Below are 13,770 nucleotides of genomic sequence, written 5' to 3'. Positions count from 1 at the left end.
TTAATGTAGAGACTGAGCTCATTATATACGGGCCGGCAGAGCTTGATACAACTTGTAAGAAGGACGCGCAAATGAAGCACTGGGGACAAAGAGTTGACAATCCCGCTCTGAACAACAGAAAGTACGACTTACTCTACTATAACGGTAGAAGGAGGGAGTGAGGTAGAACACGCTCGTGATCAAATAGGCAGCACAATGTACATTAGAATTACACAAAGGATGATGAAATCATAGGCTATGTAACAATATATATATATATATATATATATATATATATATATATATATATATATATATATATATATACACACACACACACACGTATACGGTATGAGTTTGTGCATGAATATATGTACGAATGTATCATGAAACTTGGTAGCTTCACAAAAATTTTTATTGTCTTAATTCCTCTCTCTAATGGCTATTACAGCCTTTTCTTTCTTACTGATTTATTGCAAAAGAATGTGGTGAATGAATTATTTGGAGCCAGGAGGCCATGCAGGGGACACAAGTGCGCCGGACCCGGTCGAGGTGACATCAAAAGAACATCAGCCATCTGGTTTAATAATGGACGCAGCGTGGGTCTGGAATGTGGTCAGACACTGTGTGGCGAATCTGTCACACAGCAAATTAATGCAATCAGTAACAGGTCACAGACTGAGCTTAGTGAGCATATTGACTACTCTGGCAGACCTGGGGCAATGAAGAAGGATACGCACGGCTCTTTTTTTTTTATACTACTTCAAGCTGTTTGAGTCGTTCAGAGGAGACAAGGGTGTGAGGAATGGCGTGATAGTCAAGCAGAAAGCGGCTATACACCAGGTAGAATTCGTGAGCAATGTGGATGCTGATCTAACACGAACATGCCGAGACGGTCGAATCTAATGAGGAGGCAGGTGCACGGGGTAGGGCTAGGAGGGTTTAAAGAATGATCAGAGTAGTACAGGGGCCATGTCATGAAAACAGATTTTAAGAATCATTTAATGTTAGAGACAGGCATCCACCATGGATAGTTAGGGTATAGTGTTCTGCAGAGGACTACGGTGGATGCCGGCTGCAAATATTACAAAAAGTATCTATTTTAACCCATTTTTTCCCAAAAATGTAATACTAAAAGTGGTAGGAAAATGATCAACATACTACTATGATATTAATATGTTTTCATTATTGTATATGTTATACTGACATATTATACATCATTTTGAAGGTCAAGATATGCCATTAAAAATGATTTAAAAAGTTTTGGAAAAATATGAGTCATGAGGTTAATATTGGGTCAAAGGTCACATGATTTAATTTGTCTCAGTTTTTCCACATTTTGACGGCTAAAACATACAACAATGAATTAATCCTTCTATAGTAACCTGAATAATTACTTTTCCTTAAAAAGAACATTGTAAAGAAGTTTTCTGGAAAGAATTATCAAATTATCTTAAATAGGGTGAGTATAACGAATGATCAGACTTCTCCCATATTTTCAATGTTAAAAAAAAAAAAGTAAACATACTTTATTTATACTCTGGCAATACTCTAACAATATAATGATGGGTCAAAATTATACAATAGTATATGAAACATCCTTAGTCTTTTAGTCATCAGCCATAATGCTGCAGGTGCCTCCACAGCCACAGGAAGCCAAACAAGACTTTTGGCCTGCGAGTAGACACCCACATCTGCTGCCACAGTTGGTTTTACATGTGCAGGTCACGAGTTCCTTACGTGCCTTTGAAATAGGAGGTAGTGTCATTACAAGTGGTTTTAACTGTCCGCTGTCTTGTATCCAGCCACAGCTTGTTGGGGAAGGGGTCTGGGCCTCGCAGTAAGTGCCTGTTTCCAACCAAACTAGACATCGGTAGTTGGCCCGCAAAATATGTTGACGTAATGCATCTTTAGTCGGGGGCAAGGCATCAAAAGTTTTCTTTCCACGTAAAAATATTGTGGGTCTGGTTAGTACTTGGATGGGTGACCGCCTGGGAACACCAGATGCTGTTGGCATCCCTACGTGTCAAGTGGGGTTGGTGGAGGATTAGTGCCCCTCCCTGTAAAACAATTAACTCTAAGCCATTGGCCACCCCGTCTGGGATACATGGCGTCTGGCAATGAATGAATGAATGAATGAATGAATGATAAATTAATGTTAATGGTGAATTAATGGAAAATAAAAATAATTTTGGAAGTGGTGACACCTTCATTATATCTCATTTTAAGAATACAAGGAAATATTGATAACAATGATGACTTAACAGGGTGGTAGGATAGACAGTCTGGAATCTCCCCACGTAGTATGTGGTGACAAACTGTGGTATCACTTAAAACTACACATTGTTTTCTCTTAAAAAATGGTGTGCGGAGACTGCTCAACTGCTCAAACGTCTTGCCCCGAGCGAGAGTCGAGCCCCTGACCTTTGGATTATACGTCCTAAGGCATAACCACTGTACCCGGGTCGCCTACTCAAATTGCCGCATGGATATGAGTTCAACTTAGGAACAGTTTCTCGCAGTGTAGGGGTTAAAACATAAAGTCAAACCAGTTTGCCTTGTCAAACACTGAATTTCATTATGGTGAAGTGTTTCCTTATTTCCCGTATATCTTCATTACTCACCTAATTCCTCACTATCCACCCATTCCAATTACACTAATTAGTCGTAGTCTTGAGGCAAGAATTAGCAGTATTCATACTGATATAGGCTAGCCACAATAAAACGTGCAAAGAAAATACACTTACCTTTTCAACTGCTCAGTTCGAAATGGCCCTAATTTCTCCATTATTAGTCTAATGGTTTACTGATTATCCACGGCAAATTACGTTCGCAGTTAAATTTTAGGTTATGCCTCATGAAATAGCCCCAGGAAGTCACTAATTTCTAACAAAAATTAGGAAAACATGGAAATAAATACCTGTACATTGTCCCGCCCGAGTTGAGACTTGCGACAGTGACACTTTCCCGCCTGCTGTGACGTCATCAGCATTCGAGCCTAAATGAAAATCATTTATAAAAAAACAAAACAAAAAAACATACATTATGATTACGTATTGACATTTTTTATCATCATTACGGTCAAATAAAAAATGTACTTTTTTATTGATCGATTTACAAGTGCAAAGAAAATTGCTAGCTATATAACAGTATTGGCTGAAGAAAGTGTGTGGCACGACCCACCACCTTTTTTTGTTGTAATAACACTCTGTACCTTTTACAACAATAAATATTTCAATTAATTGCAATCCAACGTGCAACAGCGCATCTTATCGCAGCTCATAATCCTCGAATCCTCGACTCTCCAGATTATAAATAAATAAAGTATCTTGACCATCACTCTAATTCGAGGCGAGAGCCGAGGAGGGTGATGCTTACAGCTTACGCAAAATCTGCCTTTGTATTTTTGTTTTAGCCTCCCTTAGAAGCAATTTGTATGAATAAAGTTACCTATACAGAAAATGGTCTTTTAGGGACAAACTTTTATTTTATTTAGCTTTTTTTCTGTTATACTTTACGATTTCTTGGGATCTGCGACAAATTCATAAATTAGCCTCTTTTAGATATTGGCACTGTTTAGTGTATTCGACATAACTGACTTAATGAACATATTCATCAAATAATCAATGAGTGGACGTTCAAGTAATTATTTCTTTTTCCATCCACTTGGTAGAATTTCTAAAACTTTCCAGAATTTTGGATATTGTAACTATGGATATTACCACCACGATCCCTCACTGAAAATGTAAACATGGCTCAGGCGGGGCTGAGAGTGACCACTATATTCCGTCAAGTATCAGCTGCTAGAAGTCTTGTCAACCCGGCATTTGGGTGGCAGGTACGGTTTAGTGAATTCACGAAGTGTTTCTGAGAGTCACTTAAAAGTTTTATGAAGTAAATGCAGACACTTTAACCTGAACTAATTTTGCGTCAGTCCTTTTTCTCCGAGTATGGTGGCAAAGTAAAGTCACGATGATGTGTTCGTTTGTGATAATATAGTCTGTACAAAGAAGTCAGTTGTAGTAAAGAACTTAGCATTATTTAGATTATTTTATAACTACAATGCAATGATTATGTGCACAAGTTACTGGTAGAGAGATGGGAGCAAAGTGGGTAACTGTAGCATGTCTTTTTACTTTATTACAGGGTCAGCAGTAAATTGTTTATAAATTGCCTGTTATAGTTCTGTTAGTACCCACAAAACAGCTCTACTAGGTTCTCCCATTGTACATTATCATTCCAGTTTGGAAAAAGTAGCTAACTTAGAGGTATTTTGGAATGCATCCCTGACTTGTTATGAGAATTGACTGTATTTTGCTCCACTTTTAAGGCAAATATTTATATTTCCCACCTTTGCAATACCTCATTACTGTGCATATGTGGTGGTAAGTGGGAGTGCTCATCATCCACTCATGTGAGGTAGTGCTGTCTACTTCTTCCTTCATCTTCATAATTATTTCCTGTGTCTGTCCTCTCCTTATTTCTCCCATCCTTCCTCTCACACTTTATTACTCTTCTTTCCACATCAGGTAACTACACTGAGTGACATGCCTAATGGTTCCTGTAGCCCAGTAAACCATTTATGGCTGGGTGGTAACTGTATACTGGTAACCAAGTACTGTAATCGGTGCGACAAAATTCTGAATCAACATTTTTAATGGGAAAATGTTATAATTTTGATCACCAATTACGTTCATACTCTGTCGGATATGTTTATGTGAAGCTACAGAATATGGTGAAAGTTTTTGGTGTATCAGTTAGTGCCAGCATTCCAGTGGCTTGAATGATGAGTGAATGGAAGCATGGCCCATTGGATTGTGCAAACTTGGGCTGTCTGAAGATTGCTACTCCTCATCCTGCTGTAGTGTGGGAAAGGAGGTCTGGATGAAGATGATGATGATGATTTTTCTTGTGTTGCCCCACAGCCTCCTTATTTTGTTGACTGTAATTACCATAATATTCTACCCCATATGTAAATCCTGGGTACATCATTGGGCTCTACAGTCATTCACACAACATTCAAGTCTATGAAATCCTGCTTCACCTCACAAGTAAGAACCATCTGCATATATTTTTATGTACCAGGATTTTCTTTATTTTAGTACAGTACATGCACTTCACTTACAAGTGTCTTATAGAGCCATTTTTTCAGCTGCCAAATTAAAAAGGGATGACCAAACTCTTGTCTTGTGTTTCTCCTTACATATGGTACAGATAAACATATGTTAGAAGTAAAATTGCCTTGGGTTTTAAGTATTCATGGTAACTTGTATGTACAGTCAGCCCCCATTATTCATGGATTCACATTCGCAGATTTATCTGGGAAATTATTTCAAGATATTTCCTGCTTTTCCCACAGCATCAGCTGTTCCTAGTGGCTCATAAGTTATTTTTTTTGCATGCTTTGTATGAGCAATACCGGTACTGTCCAATACAGTTACCGTAAATTGTGCGGTTACCCTATACCGATATGTGCTGTTCAGCACGTTGCAAGCTTTCATCGTCATCATTGCATGGTGAGCACAGTACAGTGTACTCAGAAAGGCTTGTGTATCATCCTGCACAGTCTTTTTAGGAAGTATTAATGTGCCATGAAATGCATTTACAGGTGTTATAGTGGGTTTGTAGGTAATAGGAATAGCAAAAACGATGAAATCAGTGACTTCTCTAGTAGGTTTTGGCTATTCACGAAATTCAACATTCGCGGAATGTTCTGGTACATAACCCCCACAAACACCGGGACCTGACTGTCTATCTATCTCTCTATTGCCTGATGCCATAATCCCGTAAGGGGTGGCCATTTGGCTCTGGGTCATTTGTTTTACAGGGAGGGGCACTAACCCTCCACCAACCCACTTGTTGACACGTAGGGAGCATGTATGGTTTGGTTATATGGTTACCACCCAGCGTTGTAAATGGTTTCTTGGCTTACAGGAAACCATTTGGCTTGTCACTCAATGTAAAGCCACCCGTAAAGGAAAGAAAAGCAAAAAGAAGTGACAGGAAAGATGGGAGAAATACGAAGAGAGGAGGGCAGGCACAGAAAAAGAATGATAAAAGCTAAGAAAGAGGTAGGCAGCACTACATCAAGTGAGTGGATGATGGTCGCCACCACCTACCACTATGCATGGTGCTAAATTATGTACTCTTTTATTTTCACCAAAATATGTTATATACTGTAGCTAAGTTAACAAATATTTTTAATGATTGGGGGTGGAGGTGGGGGGAAATATATCATCTTATATTAGGAAACCAGAGATTGTAAAGTTATCTTATAGAAATACGGTGCCTACTATAGTAAATTCTTATAGAACTGCCCTACATGGTACAGTACTTGGTTTTTAGTTTGATTTTATGACCTCAGCATGAAATGTTTGGTACCAATATTTTATGTTATAAAAGTTCATCTGCATAAAATAATGGCTGTCATTACAGGTTTGTCGTCACATGAGTGATGAAGTGAAGAAGGCACAAGCAGCAGCAAATACCAAGAAACTCCAGCATACCATCTTTGATAAAATCCTTGATAAATCAATCCCAGCTGATGTGGTGTATGAGGATGAAAAGTGCATGGCCTTCCGAGATGTGGCACCCCAGGCACCAACGCACATTCTGGTTATTCCTAAAAAGCGTATTCCAATGCTGTCAGATGCCTCTGATGATGATGCTGCAGTAAGTCAACAGTAGCTACATCAGACGTGTTCTGTGCATGAATAATTTCATAAATGGCATCATCCTATTTCATTACATAAATTGTGATTGTAATTTATTATGTTAGCTATTTTGACGCTGCCTGAACATTGAGAAAATACAATTTCAGTATGTCATTTCAGTAGCCTGATTGCATTATTATAACGGTATGTTGTGTTTTTGTTTTTGAGGTGCACTTTATCCCTTGTATCATACTGCACTCGTGTTCCGGTATTATTAGTACTGTAATTATCATTGTTTTGAAGCTGCGGATGCTCCAGTAATGTGCACTGGCGAGATATCCTAGTACTCGTATATGACGAGGATATGTGAAGCCTTGCCAGCTATTACCGAGACACCATCTGTAGCTGCATGTATTTCAAACAACCTTGTCTGTTTTTCCTTATGGTGTGTTCTTGTCATGCCTTTTAAACTACAAAATTCTATGGAGAGTAGGTTGCTAAGAGTTAAACCCAAGAAGACTTGGAGTGGGGTTCTACAGAATTACTTCAAGACTAAGGGACTGGACAGAGGTGCTGCCTAAGATTGTGATGCACGGAGAGCTTCCGTCATATTAATAGTCTGACACATGCAAGCATGTAAAAGCCATTCAAAATGGAATGCATTGCAAATTAAGCCTAATACTGATAGCCAAAACAACATGTATCATTTATCCACCAGTATTTTAATCATACCAATTGTGTTTCTGTGCCAGTGAATAATAGACTGATGAGAATTATTGGCTCAAGGTCATAAGACAGTATTTTGTTTGTGACTGACAGCTAGTTTTTCCTTCTTTAATTTACTCTTCTCTGTCATTACAGGTGTTGTTGTTGCTTCATATTACCATATGAATGTCTAACAATAACTATCCACTTAATAGCTGTTCACTTAACAATAAATGGACTCCTAGATCCAACCACGATAACCATGTTTTGATAATTTTCAACCTCACTTCCCTTTCACAGCACAACTCTCACAGGAATTTGCCCTCTATGCTTATACATGGGGAGATTACTGATGCTTGCTCTTTGATAGATTGGATATACAAGGTGTAATTTCCCAGCTCGCTACCCTTTCCCATTTTAATTGCCTTAGCTATCATCGTTTATTTCATTTATAAAGGCTCTAACATACTCGCATGCATCGGCCGTGGTCACTTAATGACGGCTTTCCATGCTGCTCGATCTCAAGCAGACTCCCTGCTCATTCTCTTATCCCTTAGGCCATACTGTTTGATCTTGTCCTTGGTCTTTTTCGGGTCTGCTTCTCACAACCCTATCCCCAGCGTTAACATTCCTCACTTTCGCGTCCAGTTGTCATCCCCCATCCTCTCCACATACACAAAGCATTCTTCCTCTCCTTATTACAACACCAGTACACTCCAGTCCCATCCTTTTTTTTTTTTTTTTTCGGTGATGTGCAGTGAATACCATACGTGAGGACAGTGGCTAGTAGTAGTACGCAAGACACTGATATTGTGTGATTTTGGAAGAACCACAGACAGAATAATGAAGTACTGCACTAATTCATCATTCCCTATTTCAGTTGCTGGGCCACCTCCTTATTGCTTCAAAGAACATTGCCATCAAAGAGAAGTTAGACAGAGGTTATAGAATTGGTGAGTTAAGGCCTTTGTTGTTCTCTCTCTATACTAACAGTATTCTTCATGGAAGATGCATTTCTAGATACTGTAGTATCATATTAAATGAAAATTGCTGTAAGCATAATTTACATTATGTTTGAAAATTTGTTTTTGTATATTTTCACATCAGCATCATCGTCATCCAGACCTCCTTTCCCACCCTAGGGCAGGGTGAGGCGTAGCAATGTCCAGGCAGCCCAAATTTGTCCAGTCCAGTGGGCCACGCTTCCATTCACTTATCATTCAAGCCCCCGGCATCCTGGCTTTATCGGATACACCAAAAAACATTCACCACGTTCTGTAGCTTCGCATAATTGTATCCGCTAGAGTCAGTCCAGACGCTGCCATGTTAAAAAGGGGTGCCAGAATCCCTGATCTTGCACTTCTCCTCATAACATTCATCTAGCCAGCTCGATCTCCTGTCAGTTCCTTAGCCTCACCGACTTCCAAACTTCTCTTCCTCACACATTCATCCACCATATCTCTCCACCTTTTCCTTGCCTACCTCGCCTCCTCCCTCCTTCGAATTCGCTCAGATATACCTTTTTCACCACTCTATTGTTATCCATTCTCTCCACATGACCATACCATCTCAGTACACTCTTTTCGATTCTGATGTCCACCGACTTCCTCACTCCGCATCTTTCATGAATTACGTTACTTGTATTTCGTGTCCTATCCACCCTCTGTACTCCACATACATAACTCAGCAGTCCCATCTCCACTGCTCTTACTCTTGACTTTTCGTTTTCATGCCACATCATAGTCTCATATCCCTATGTTAAAGTTGGCACTAACACTCCTTCATGTAAGCCTCGTGCAGCTGCAACACTCAAGCCTCTGTTTCTTGTCAAGGCCTTCATTGCACCAGCAACTTTTCTTTCTTATGTCACTCTACTTTCAGCTTCTTTTGCACATTTTCCTCTCTTTTCTGTCACTGTACCCAGGTATTTGAACTCTCTTACCAATTCCAGTCTCTCTCCAGTCGCTGTTACATCGCACTGGGAGTCACCTTCTCTCTCAATAACCAACACTTTACTCTTTTGTACATTTGGTCTCAAGGCACAACGCTTATAGACATCAACAAAACTCTGCACTAGCCTACCAAGTTCTTCTCTGGTACTTGCAAGCAGTACTGCATCATCAGCATACAACAAATTTGAGATATTCCATCCATCACCATTCATTACCAATGCCATCCCTCTCTCCATTACTCGTGTTTTTACTTCTCTCATCACCCCATCCGTATATATATTAAACAACCATGGGTACATCACACAACCTTGTTGCACGCCCACACAGATCGTTAGCCATTCACTAAGATGCCCACTAACCCTTACACATGCTTCACTAACATCATAAAAACTCCTGATGGCACCTAGCAACTTACTATCTGCACCGTACATGCGTAAAACTTTCCACAGTCCTTCTCTGTCCACATTATTATATGCTTTTTCCAGATCCATGAATGCCTAAACACCTTATGGTCCTTCTCACAAGCCTTCTCTACTATCTGTCTCACTGCAGATATTTGGTCCACACATCCTCTGCCACTCTTAAAGCCACCCTGTTTATCACTCATTAGGACTTCTGATATCTCTCTTACTTTCTCTATAATAATTCTTTCATATACCTTCCCAACCACACTCGATAAACTTATCCCACGATCATTCTTGCACTTTTTTCGCTCACCTTTATTTTTGTACATTGGTACAAATCACAGCCTTCTTCCACTCTGCAGGCACAGCTTCACTCCTCTTTGCCGTCTTACATATCTCCAACAGGCACTTCATTCCACTCTCTCCTCTACACTTAAGCATCTCCGCACACACCTCGGTGGCCACTGCATTTTCACAATTATTTTTAATGCCTTCAGTATAATGATGCGTTTTTTATGATAATGCCAGATGATGTTATTCAGCTTAAAAAGAGAGCAAGGTTATGTTCTGTGAGGTCTTGCACACAGACAGGCTGAGGTGGCTTGGAGATGTGCAGAGAATGTATGAGAGTACATAGGTGAAGTGCTGTATCGATCTCATATATGAAAGGGACAACACTTTTGGGCAGATCAAGGAAAATTTGAAATGAGGTCCTGAGAAGGTAGCTCCGGGTTAGGTGACAGCCAGAATGCCACAGGACTCTGGAAAGCTGTCATCAAGTTAAAAGAGTAACACAGGCAAGCATGGAACACTTCCTTGCAAAGTGTATACCAATATGCGTATGTAAGAGAGACCTCATGTAGTAAAGAGGTTAGATATTACTTCCATTAAAAACTTCAGTATGAGATAGCCTTCTTGAGCTTAATTATATTACAGCATATGACATTTTGAGGAAGTGAAGGAGCTCTGTATTACTATTGTGGGTTTGCTAGAATGTATTGCCGCTGTGGGTGTGGTTGAAAGCATTAGAAGTACCTTTTATGATTTTGTCATTTGGAGTGAAAGAAAAGGGATAGACTGACTAGGTGAGAGTACGTGAGAGGGGGGAAAGAGGCAGGGGAGACTTGGTATGATATGGAAGGGTGGGATGTATAGGTGTATGGGAGAGGGTGATGTGGAGGTGATGCATTTGTGGCCACCTTGTTTGCTTCCTTCCTCTTCTGTCTTTCTTTCTTTCATTCTTTCCACTTCCTTGTGCCTATGGGTGACTTTACACTCACTCTTCTGTCTTTCTTTCCTTCATTCTTTCCTCCTCGTTCTGCCTATGGCTGACTCTACACTGAATGTCAAGTCAAATGGTTTCTTGTACACTAGGAAACCATGTACCATGCTGGATAGTAACCATATAATCAAATTATGGTGCCTGGTGGTTTAGTGGGTAATTGAGGCACTCCAATCAGATTGAGCCTGTGTAGGTTTATATCCAAGGAGTACTTGGGGTTTTTTGCTCGCATAATGCCACACAGGGATGTGTGAGGCTGGTCACTCTCATCTTAAATGTCAGGACCAACTTGCCTAGCCCAGGGCTTCAACACTCCTCATGGGGCAACAAAGGATCGGATGGTGATGATGATGAATGATTATTACTACTACTACTACTACTACTACTACTTCTGTATTATTATTATTTCAGTGTTATATGATGTTTGAAAAGGAAAAAACAAAGGAAACAGAGGGGTGGTCTAGATACTGCCAGTTCCCCCATCTAGATCCTTCATCGAGAAGAAGCACTGTTGATGTCGTGAATTTAATGTTAATTGTTATAAAATGGGCAAGAATTTTGCCTGCAGAGGTTAATACTAGGTAAATTATTGATTGTTGCCAAGTCTGGTACCTACTGCTTTGCTTCCTAAGGGTTAGAGTATAGTTGTATGTACAGTACTGTACTGTATATGTGCATTGCATTGTCTGGTGATATGATATTTATCAGTGTCTAAATTAGTGTTTTATATTTTTTAAACTAGTGCACCTATTTTACGTTATTGCACAGTATAATTTTTATTTTATTTTTCCTTCTCTGTTGCCTACGTATCTTCCCTGCCATTTTCAACTCACACAAGTATCTCCTGTTGCTTCCAGTGATCAATAATGGAGTAGAGGGCAGCCAGTCAGTATATCACCTCCATATCCACATCCTTGGAGGCCGTCAGATGCAGTGGCCGCCGGGATAATAAAAATGAAGAAATGAATGCAGTACAGGAATTAAAGGAAAGTGCATTGAATTCAATAAATGTGTTATTATGATACTGTAATGTACTAGCCAGTTCCACTTACAATACCTAGAAGGGTTTTCATTTCATGTCTTGCAAAAGCACATTTTCATCATCTGGTTACAATAAGAAAGTCTTAATATCCAAGTAGTTCTTGTGCTGCATATTTTGCAGCAGTTGTTTAAGTTTTAACTAGATTTATGAAATGCCACTGAAGAAGCCATATTATTGGACTGGTGTATGTAAGTGGAAGTTTATGAACTTAGTACAGTGTGATGATGAAGAACAAAGAGTGTGCCATAGCTTTCGTTACTATCACCATATATATGAATTAAGGTACAGTTTATAGCTACATGGTAACATATATTTCAGTTCCTGTAACAGGCTATTACTCTGTGAGTGATATGTGATATAATCTTTGGTAATGATAAGAATAGCATCAGTTGTAATAGTGTTGTTGACTGCTGTTTGTAAATTGGAAGCTTATACTGTACATGTATTCATGCTTGCTATTAAGGTGTTGAGTATTACCAGTACTGTACTGGTATTACTGTTGTTCATTTACTGTGGGGCCTCGAGTCTGATGTTTTTTTAATCTGGTGGTTTTGCATCTGGGGACTGGTTAGAAACTTAATCAAACCCTTGCATCTGGTGAGGTAGCCATGCATGTGGTGGGCACTTGCCAGGCGAAATTCTGTGCTCATCCAGCTCGGCACTTGGCGGCCATCTTGTGACGACGCCATTGTGTGCTCCGCCACCGCACAGACCACAGCTACCACCTTGCCTGACAAGTTTTTGTGCCCATGTCCCTTGTTTGGTTGTGTTCAGCCAGAACTTTTTACAATTGTACGATGGTAACCGTGGAAGAGACCGGTGATGCAGCTGGCAGAGGTGGGCTGCCTGAAAAGCCTGATGGACTGAAGGTCTATCAGGCATTTTAGATGGCCCGTAACCCACACTTTTGGCTCAATAAAACTCTCCTGAACTTGATATTGGTGGGTTTTTATTTCCTTAACATACAGAATTTATATTGATGTTGTGTATAGTTACGATTAACTTCCTTGGGATAAAAGTACAAAAATATGTAAAATTGGGTAACTTTCGGACGACAAAACACCCGTTAATTTTTCCCCATTTAGCCTGTTAACTGCTCATGGCGGTTTTCTGGAGGTGTCCATGGTGCGCAGACATCTGGGTAAAAATGATATTTCCCGAAGGCCAAATTTTGTCTTAGGAATTGAGAGAACACATGCCAGAGTACATAGTAACGAAATATTAGTTCAGTATTTACCTTGGTAAAGCCATGGATGAACATCAATGTGTCTGATTCCCTGTTGGAATGTATGGCTTTTATTTTCTTTTTCGGTTTCAGTTTCAGTTTTGAAAGCTCAAACATGCTTGCATGGGTCAGCCATGGTCACCATGGGACTATATTCGAAATTCACCTGCACAGCCAGGGCTGTATTGAGCAGTCGCACTCGGAACAGCCCAGGCTGTATAGAGCAGTTAACAGGTTAAAGTTTGCCTCGGATCTGGCAGTTTTGCATCTGGCATGATTTTTTAAAACTACTGTATTTGCCAAATGTGAGGCCTCGCTGTACATATAAAGTTGAAGAATATACTAATGAGTTAGTAGTAATCATATAGCAAGTCAGATTTGTTATAAATCTATCTATCTATCTATTACCAGACGCCATAATCCTGTAAGGGGTGGCCATTTGACTTTGAGTTATTTGTTTTGCGGGGAGGGGCACTAACCCTCCACCAACCCACTTGTTGACACATAGGGAGCATGTATGGTTTGGTT

The 13,770-nt window shown here is 39.9% G+C and overlaps 1 protein-coding gene across 1 annotated transcript; it reads left to right on the top strand.

The window, feature by feature from the left end:
* Positions 1 to 3,723: 3,723 nt before the first annotated feature.
* Positions 3,724 to 12,955, top strand: LOC145412956 (putative HIT-like protein Synpcc7942_1390). The gene is made up of 4 exons (XM_080282776.1): positions 3,724 to 3,817; positions 6,415 to 6,651; positions 8,218 to 8,290; positions 11,833 to 12,955. Exons 1-4 carry the CDS (start codon positions 3,731 to 3,733, stop codon positions 11,922 to 11,924), a joined length of 489 nt encoding a protein of 162 aa, XP_080138902.1. The 5' UTR covers positions 3,724 to 3,730; the 3' UTR covers positions 11,925 to 12,955.
* Positions 12,956 to 13,770: the final 815 nt, after the last annotated feature.

Source organism: Coenobita brevimanus, chromosome 94 (assembly GCF_032717465.1).
Source record: "Coenobita brevimanus isolate Jiangsu-jjx chromosome 94, ASM3271746v2, whole genome shotgun sequence".
Lineage (NCBI taxonomy): Eukaryota > Metazoa > Arthropoda > Malacostraca > Decapoda > Coenobitidae > Coenobita > Coenobita brevimanus.
The sequence above is the reverse complement of the archived record's forward strand: the minus strand, read 5'-3'. Positions and strand labels throughout refer to the sequence as shown.

Bases quoted from the DNA above. Each gene is read 5' to 3' on its own strand.
- LOC145412956 (XM_080282776.1), top strand. From the start codon at position 3,731: ATGGCTCAGGCGGGGCTGAGAGTGACCACTATATTCCGTCAAGTATCA. The intron at 6,652-8,217 runs GTAAGTCAACAG...TCCCTATTTCAG, and splicing joins CCTCTGATGATGATGCTGCA to TTGCTGGGCCACCTCCTTAT. The intron at 8,291-11,832 runs GTGAGTTAAGGC...TGTTGCTTCCAG, and splicing joins AGACAGAGGTTATAGAATTG to TGATCAATAATGGAGTAGAG.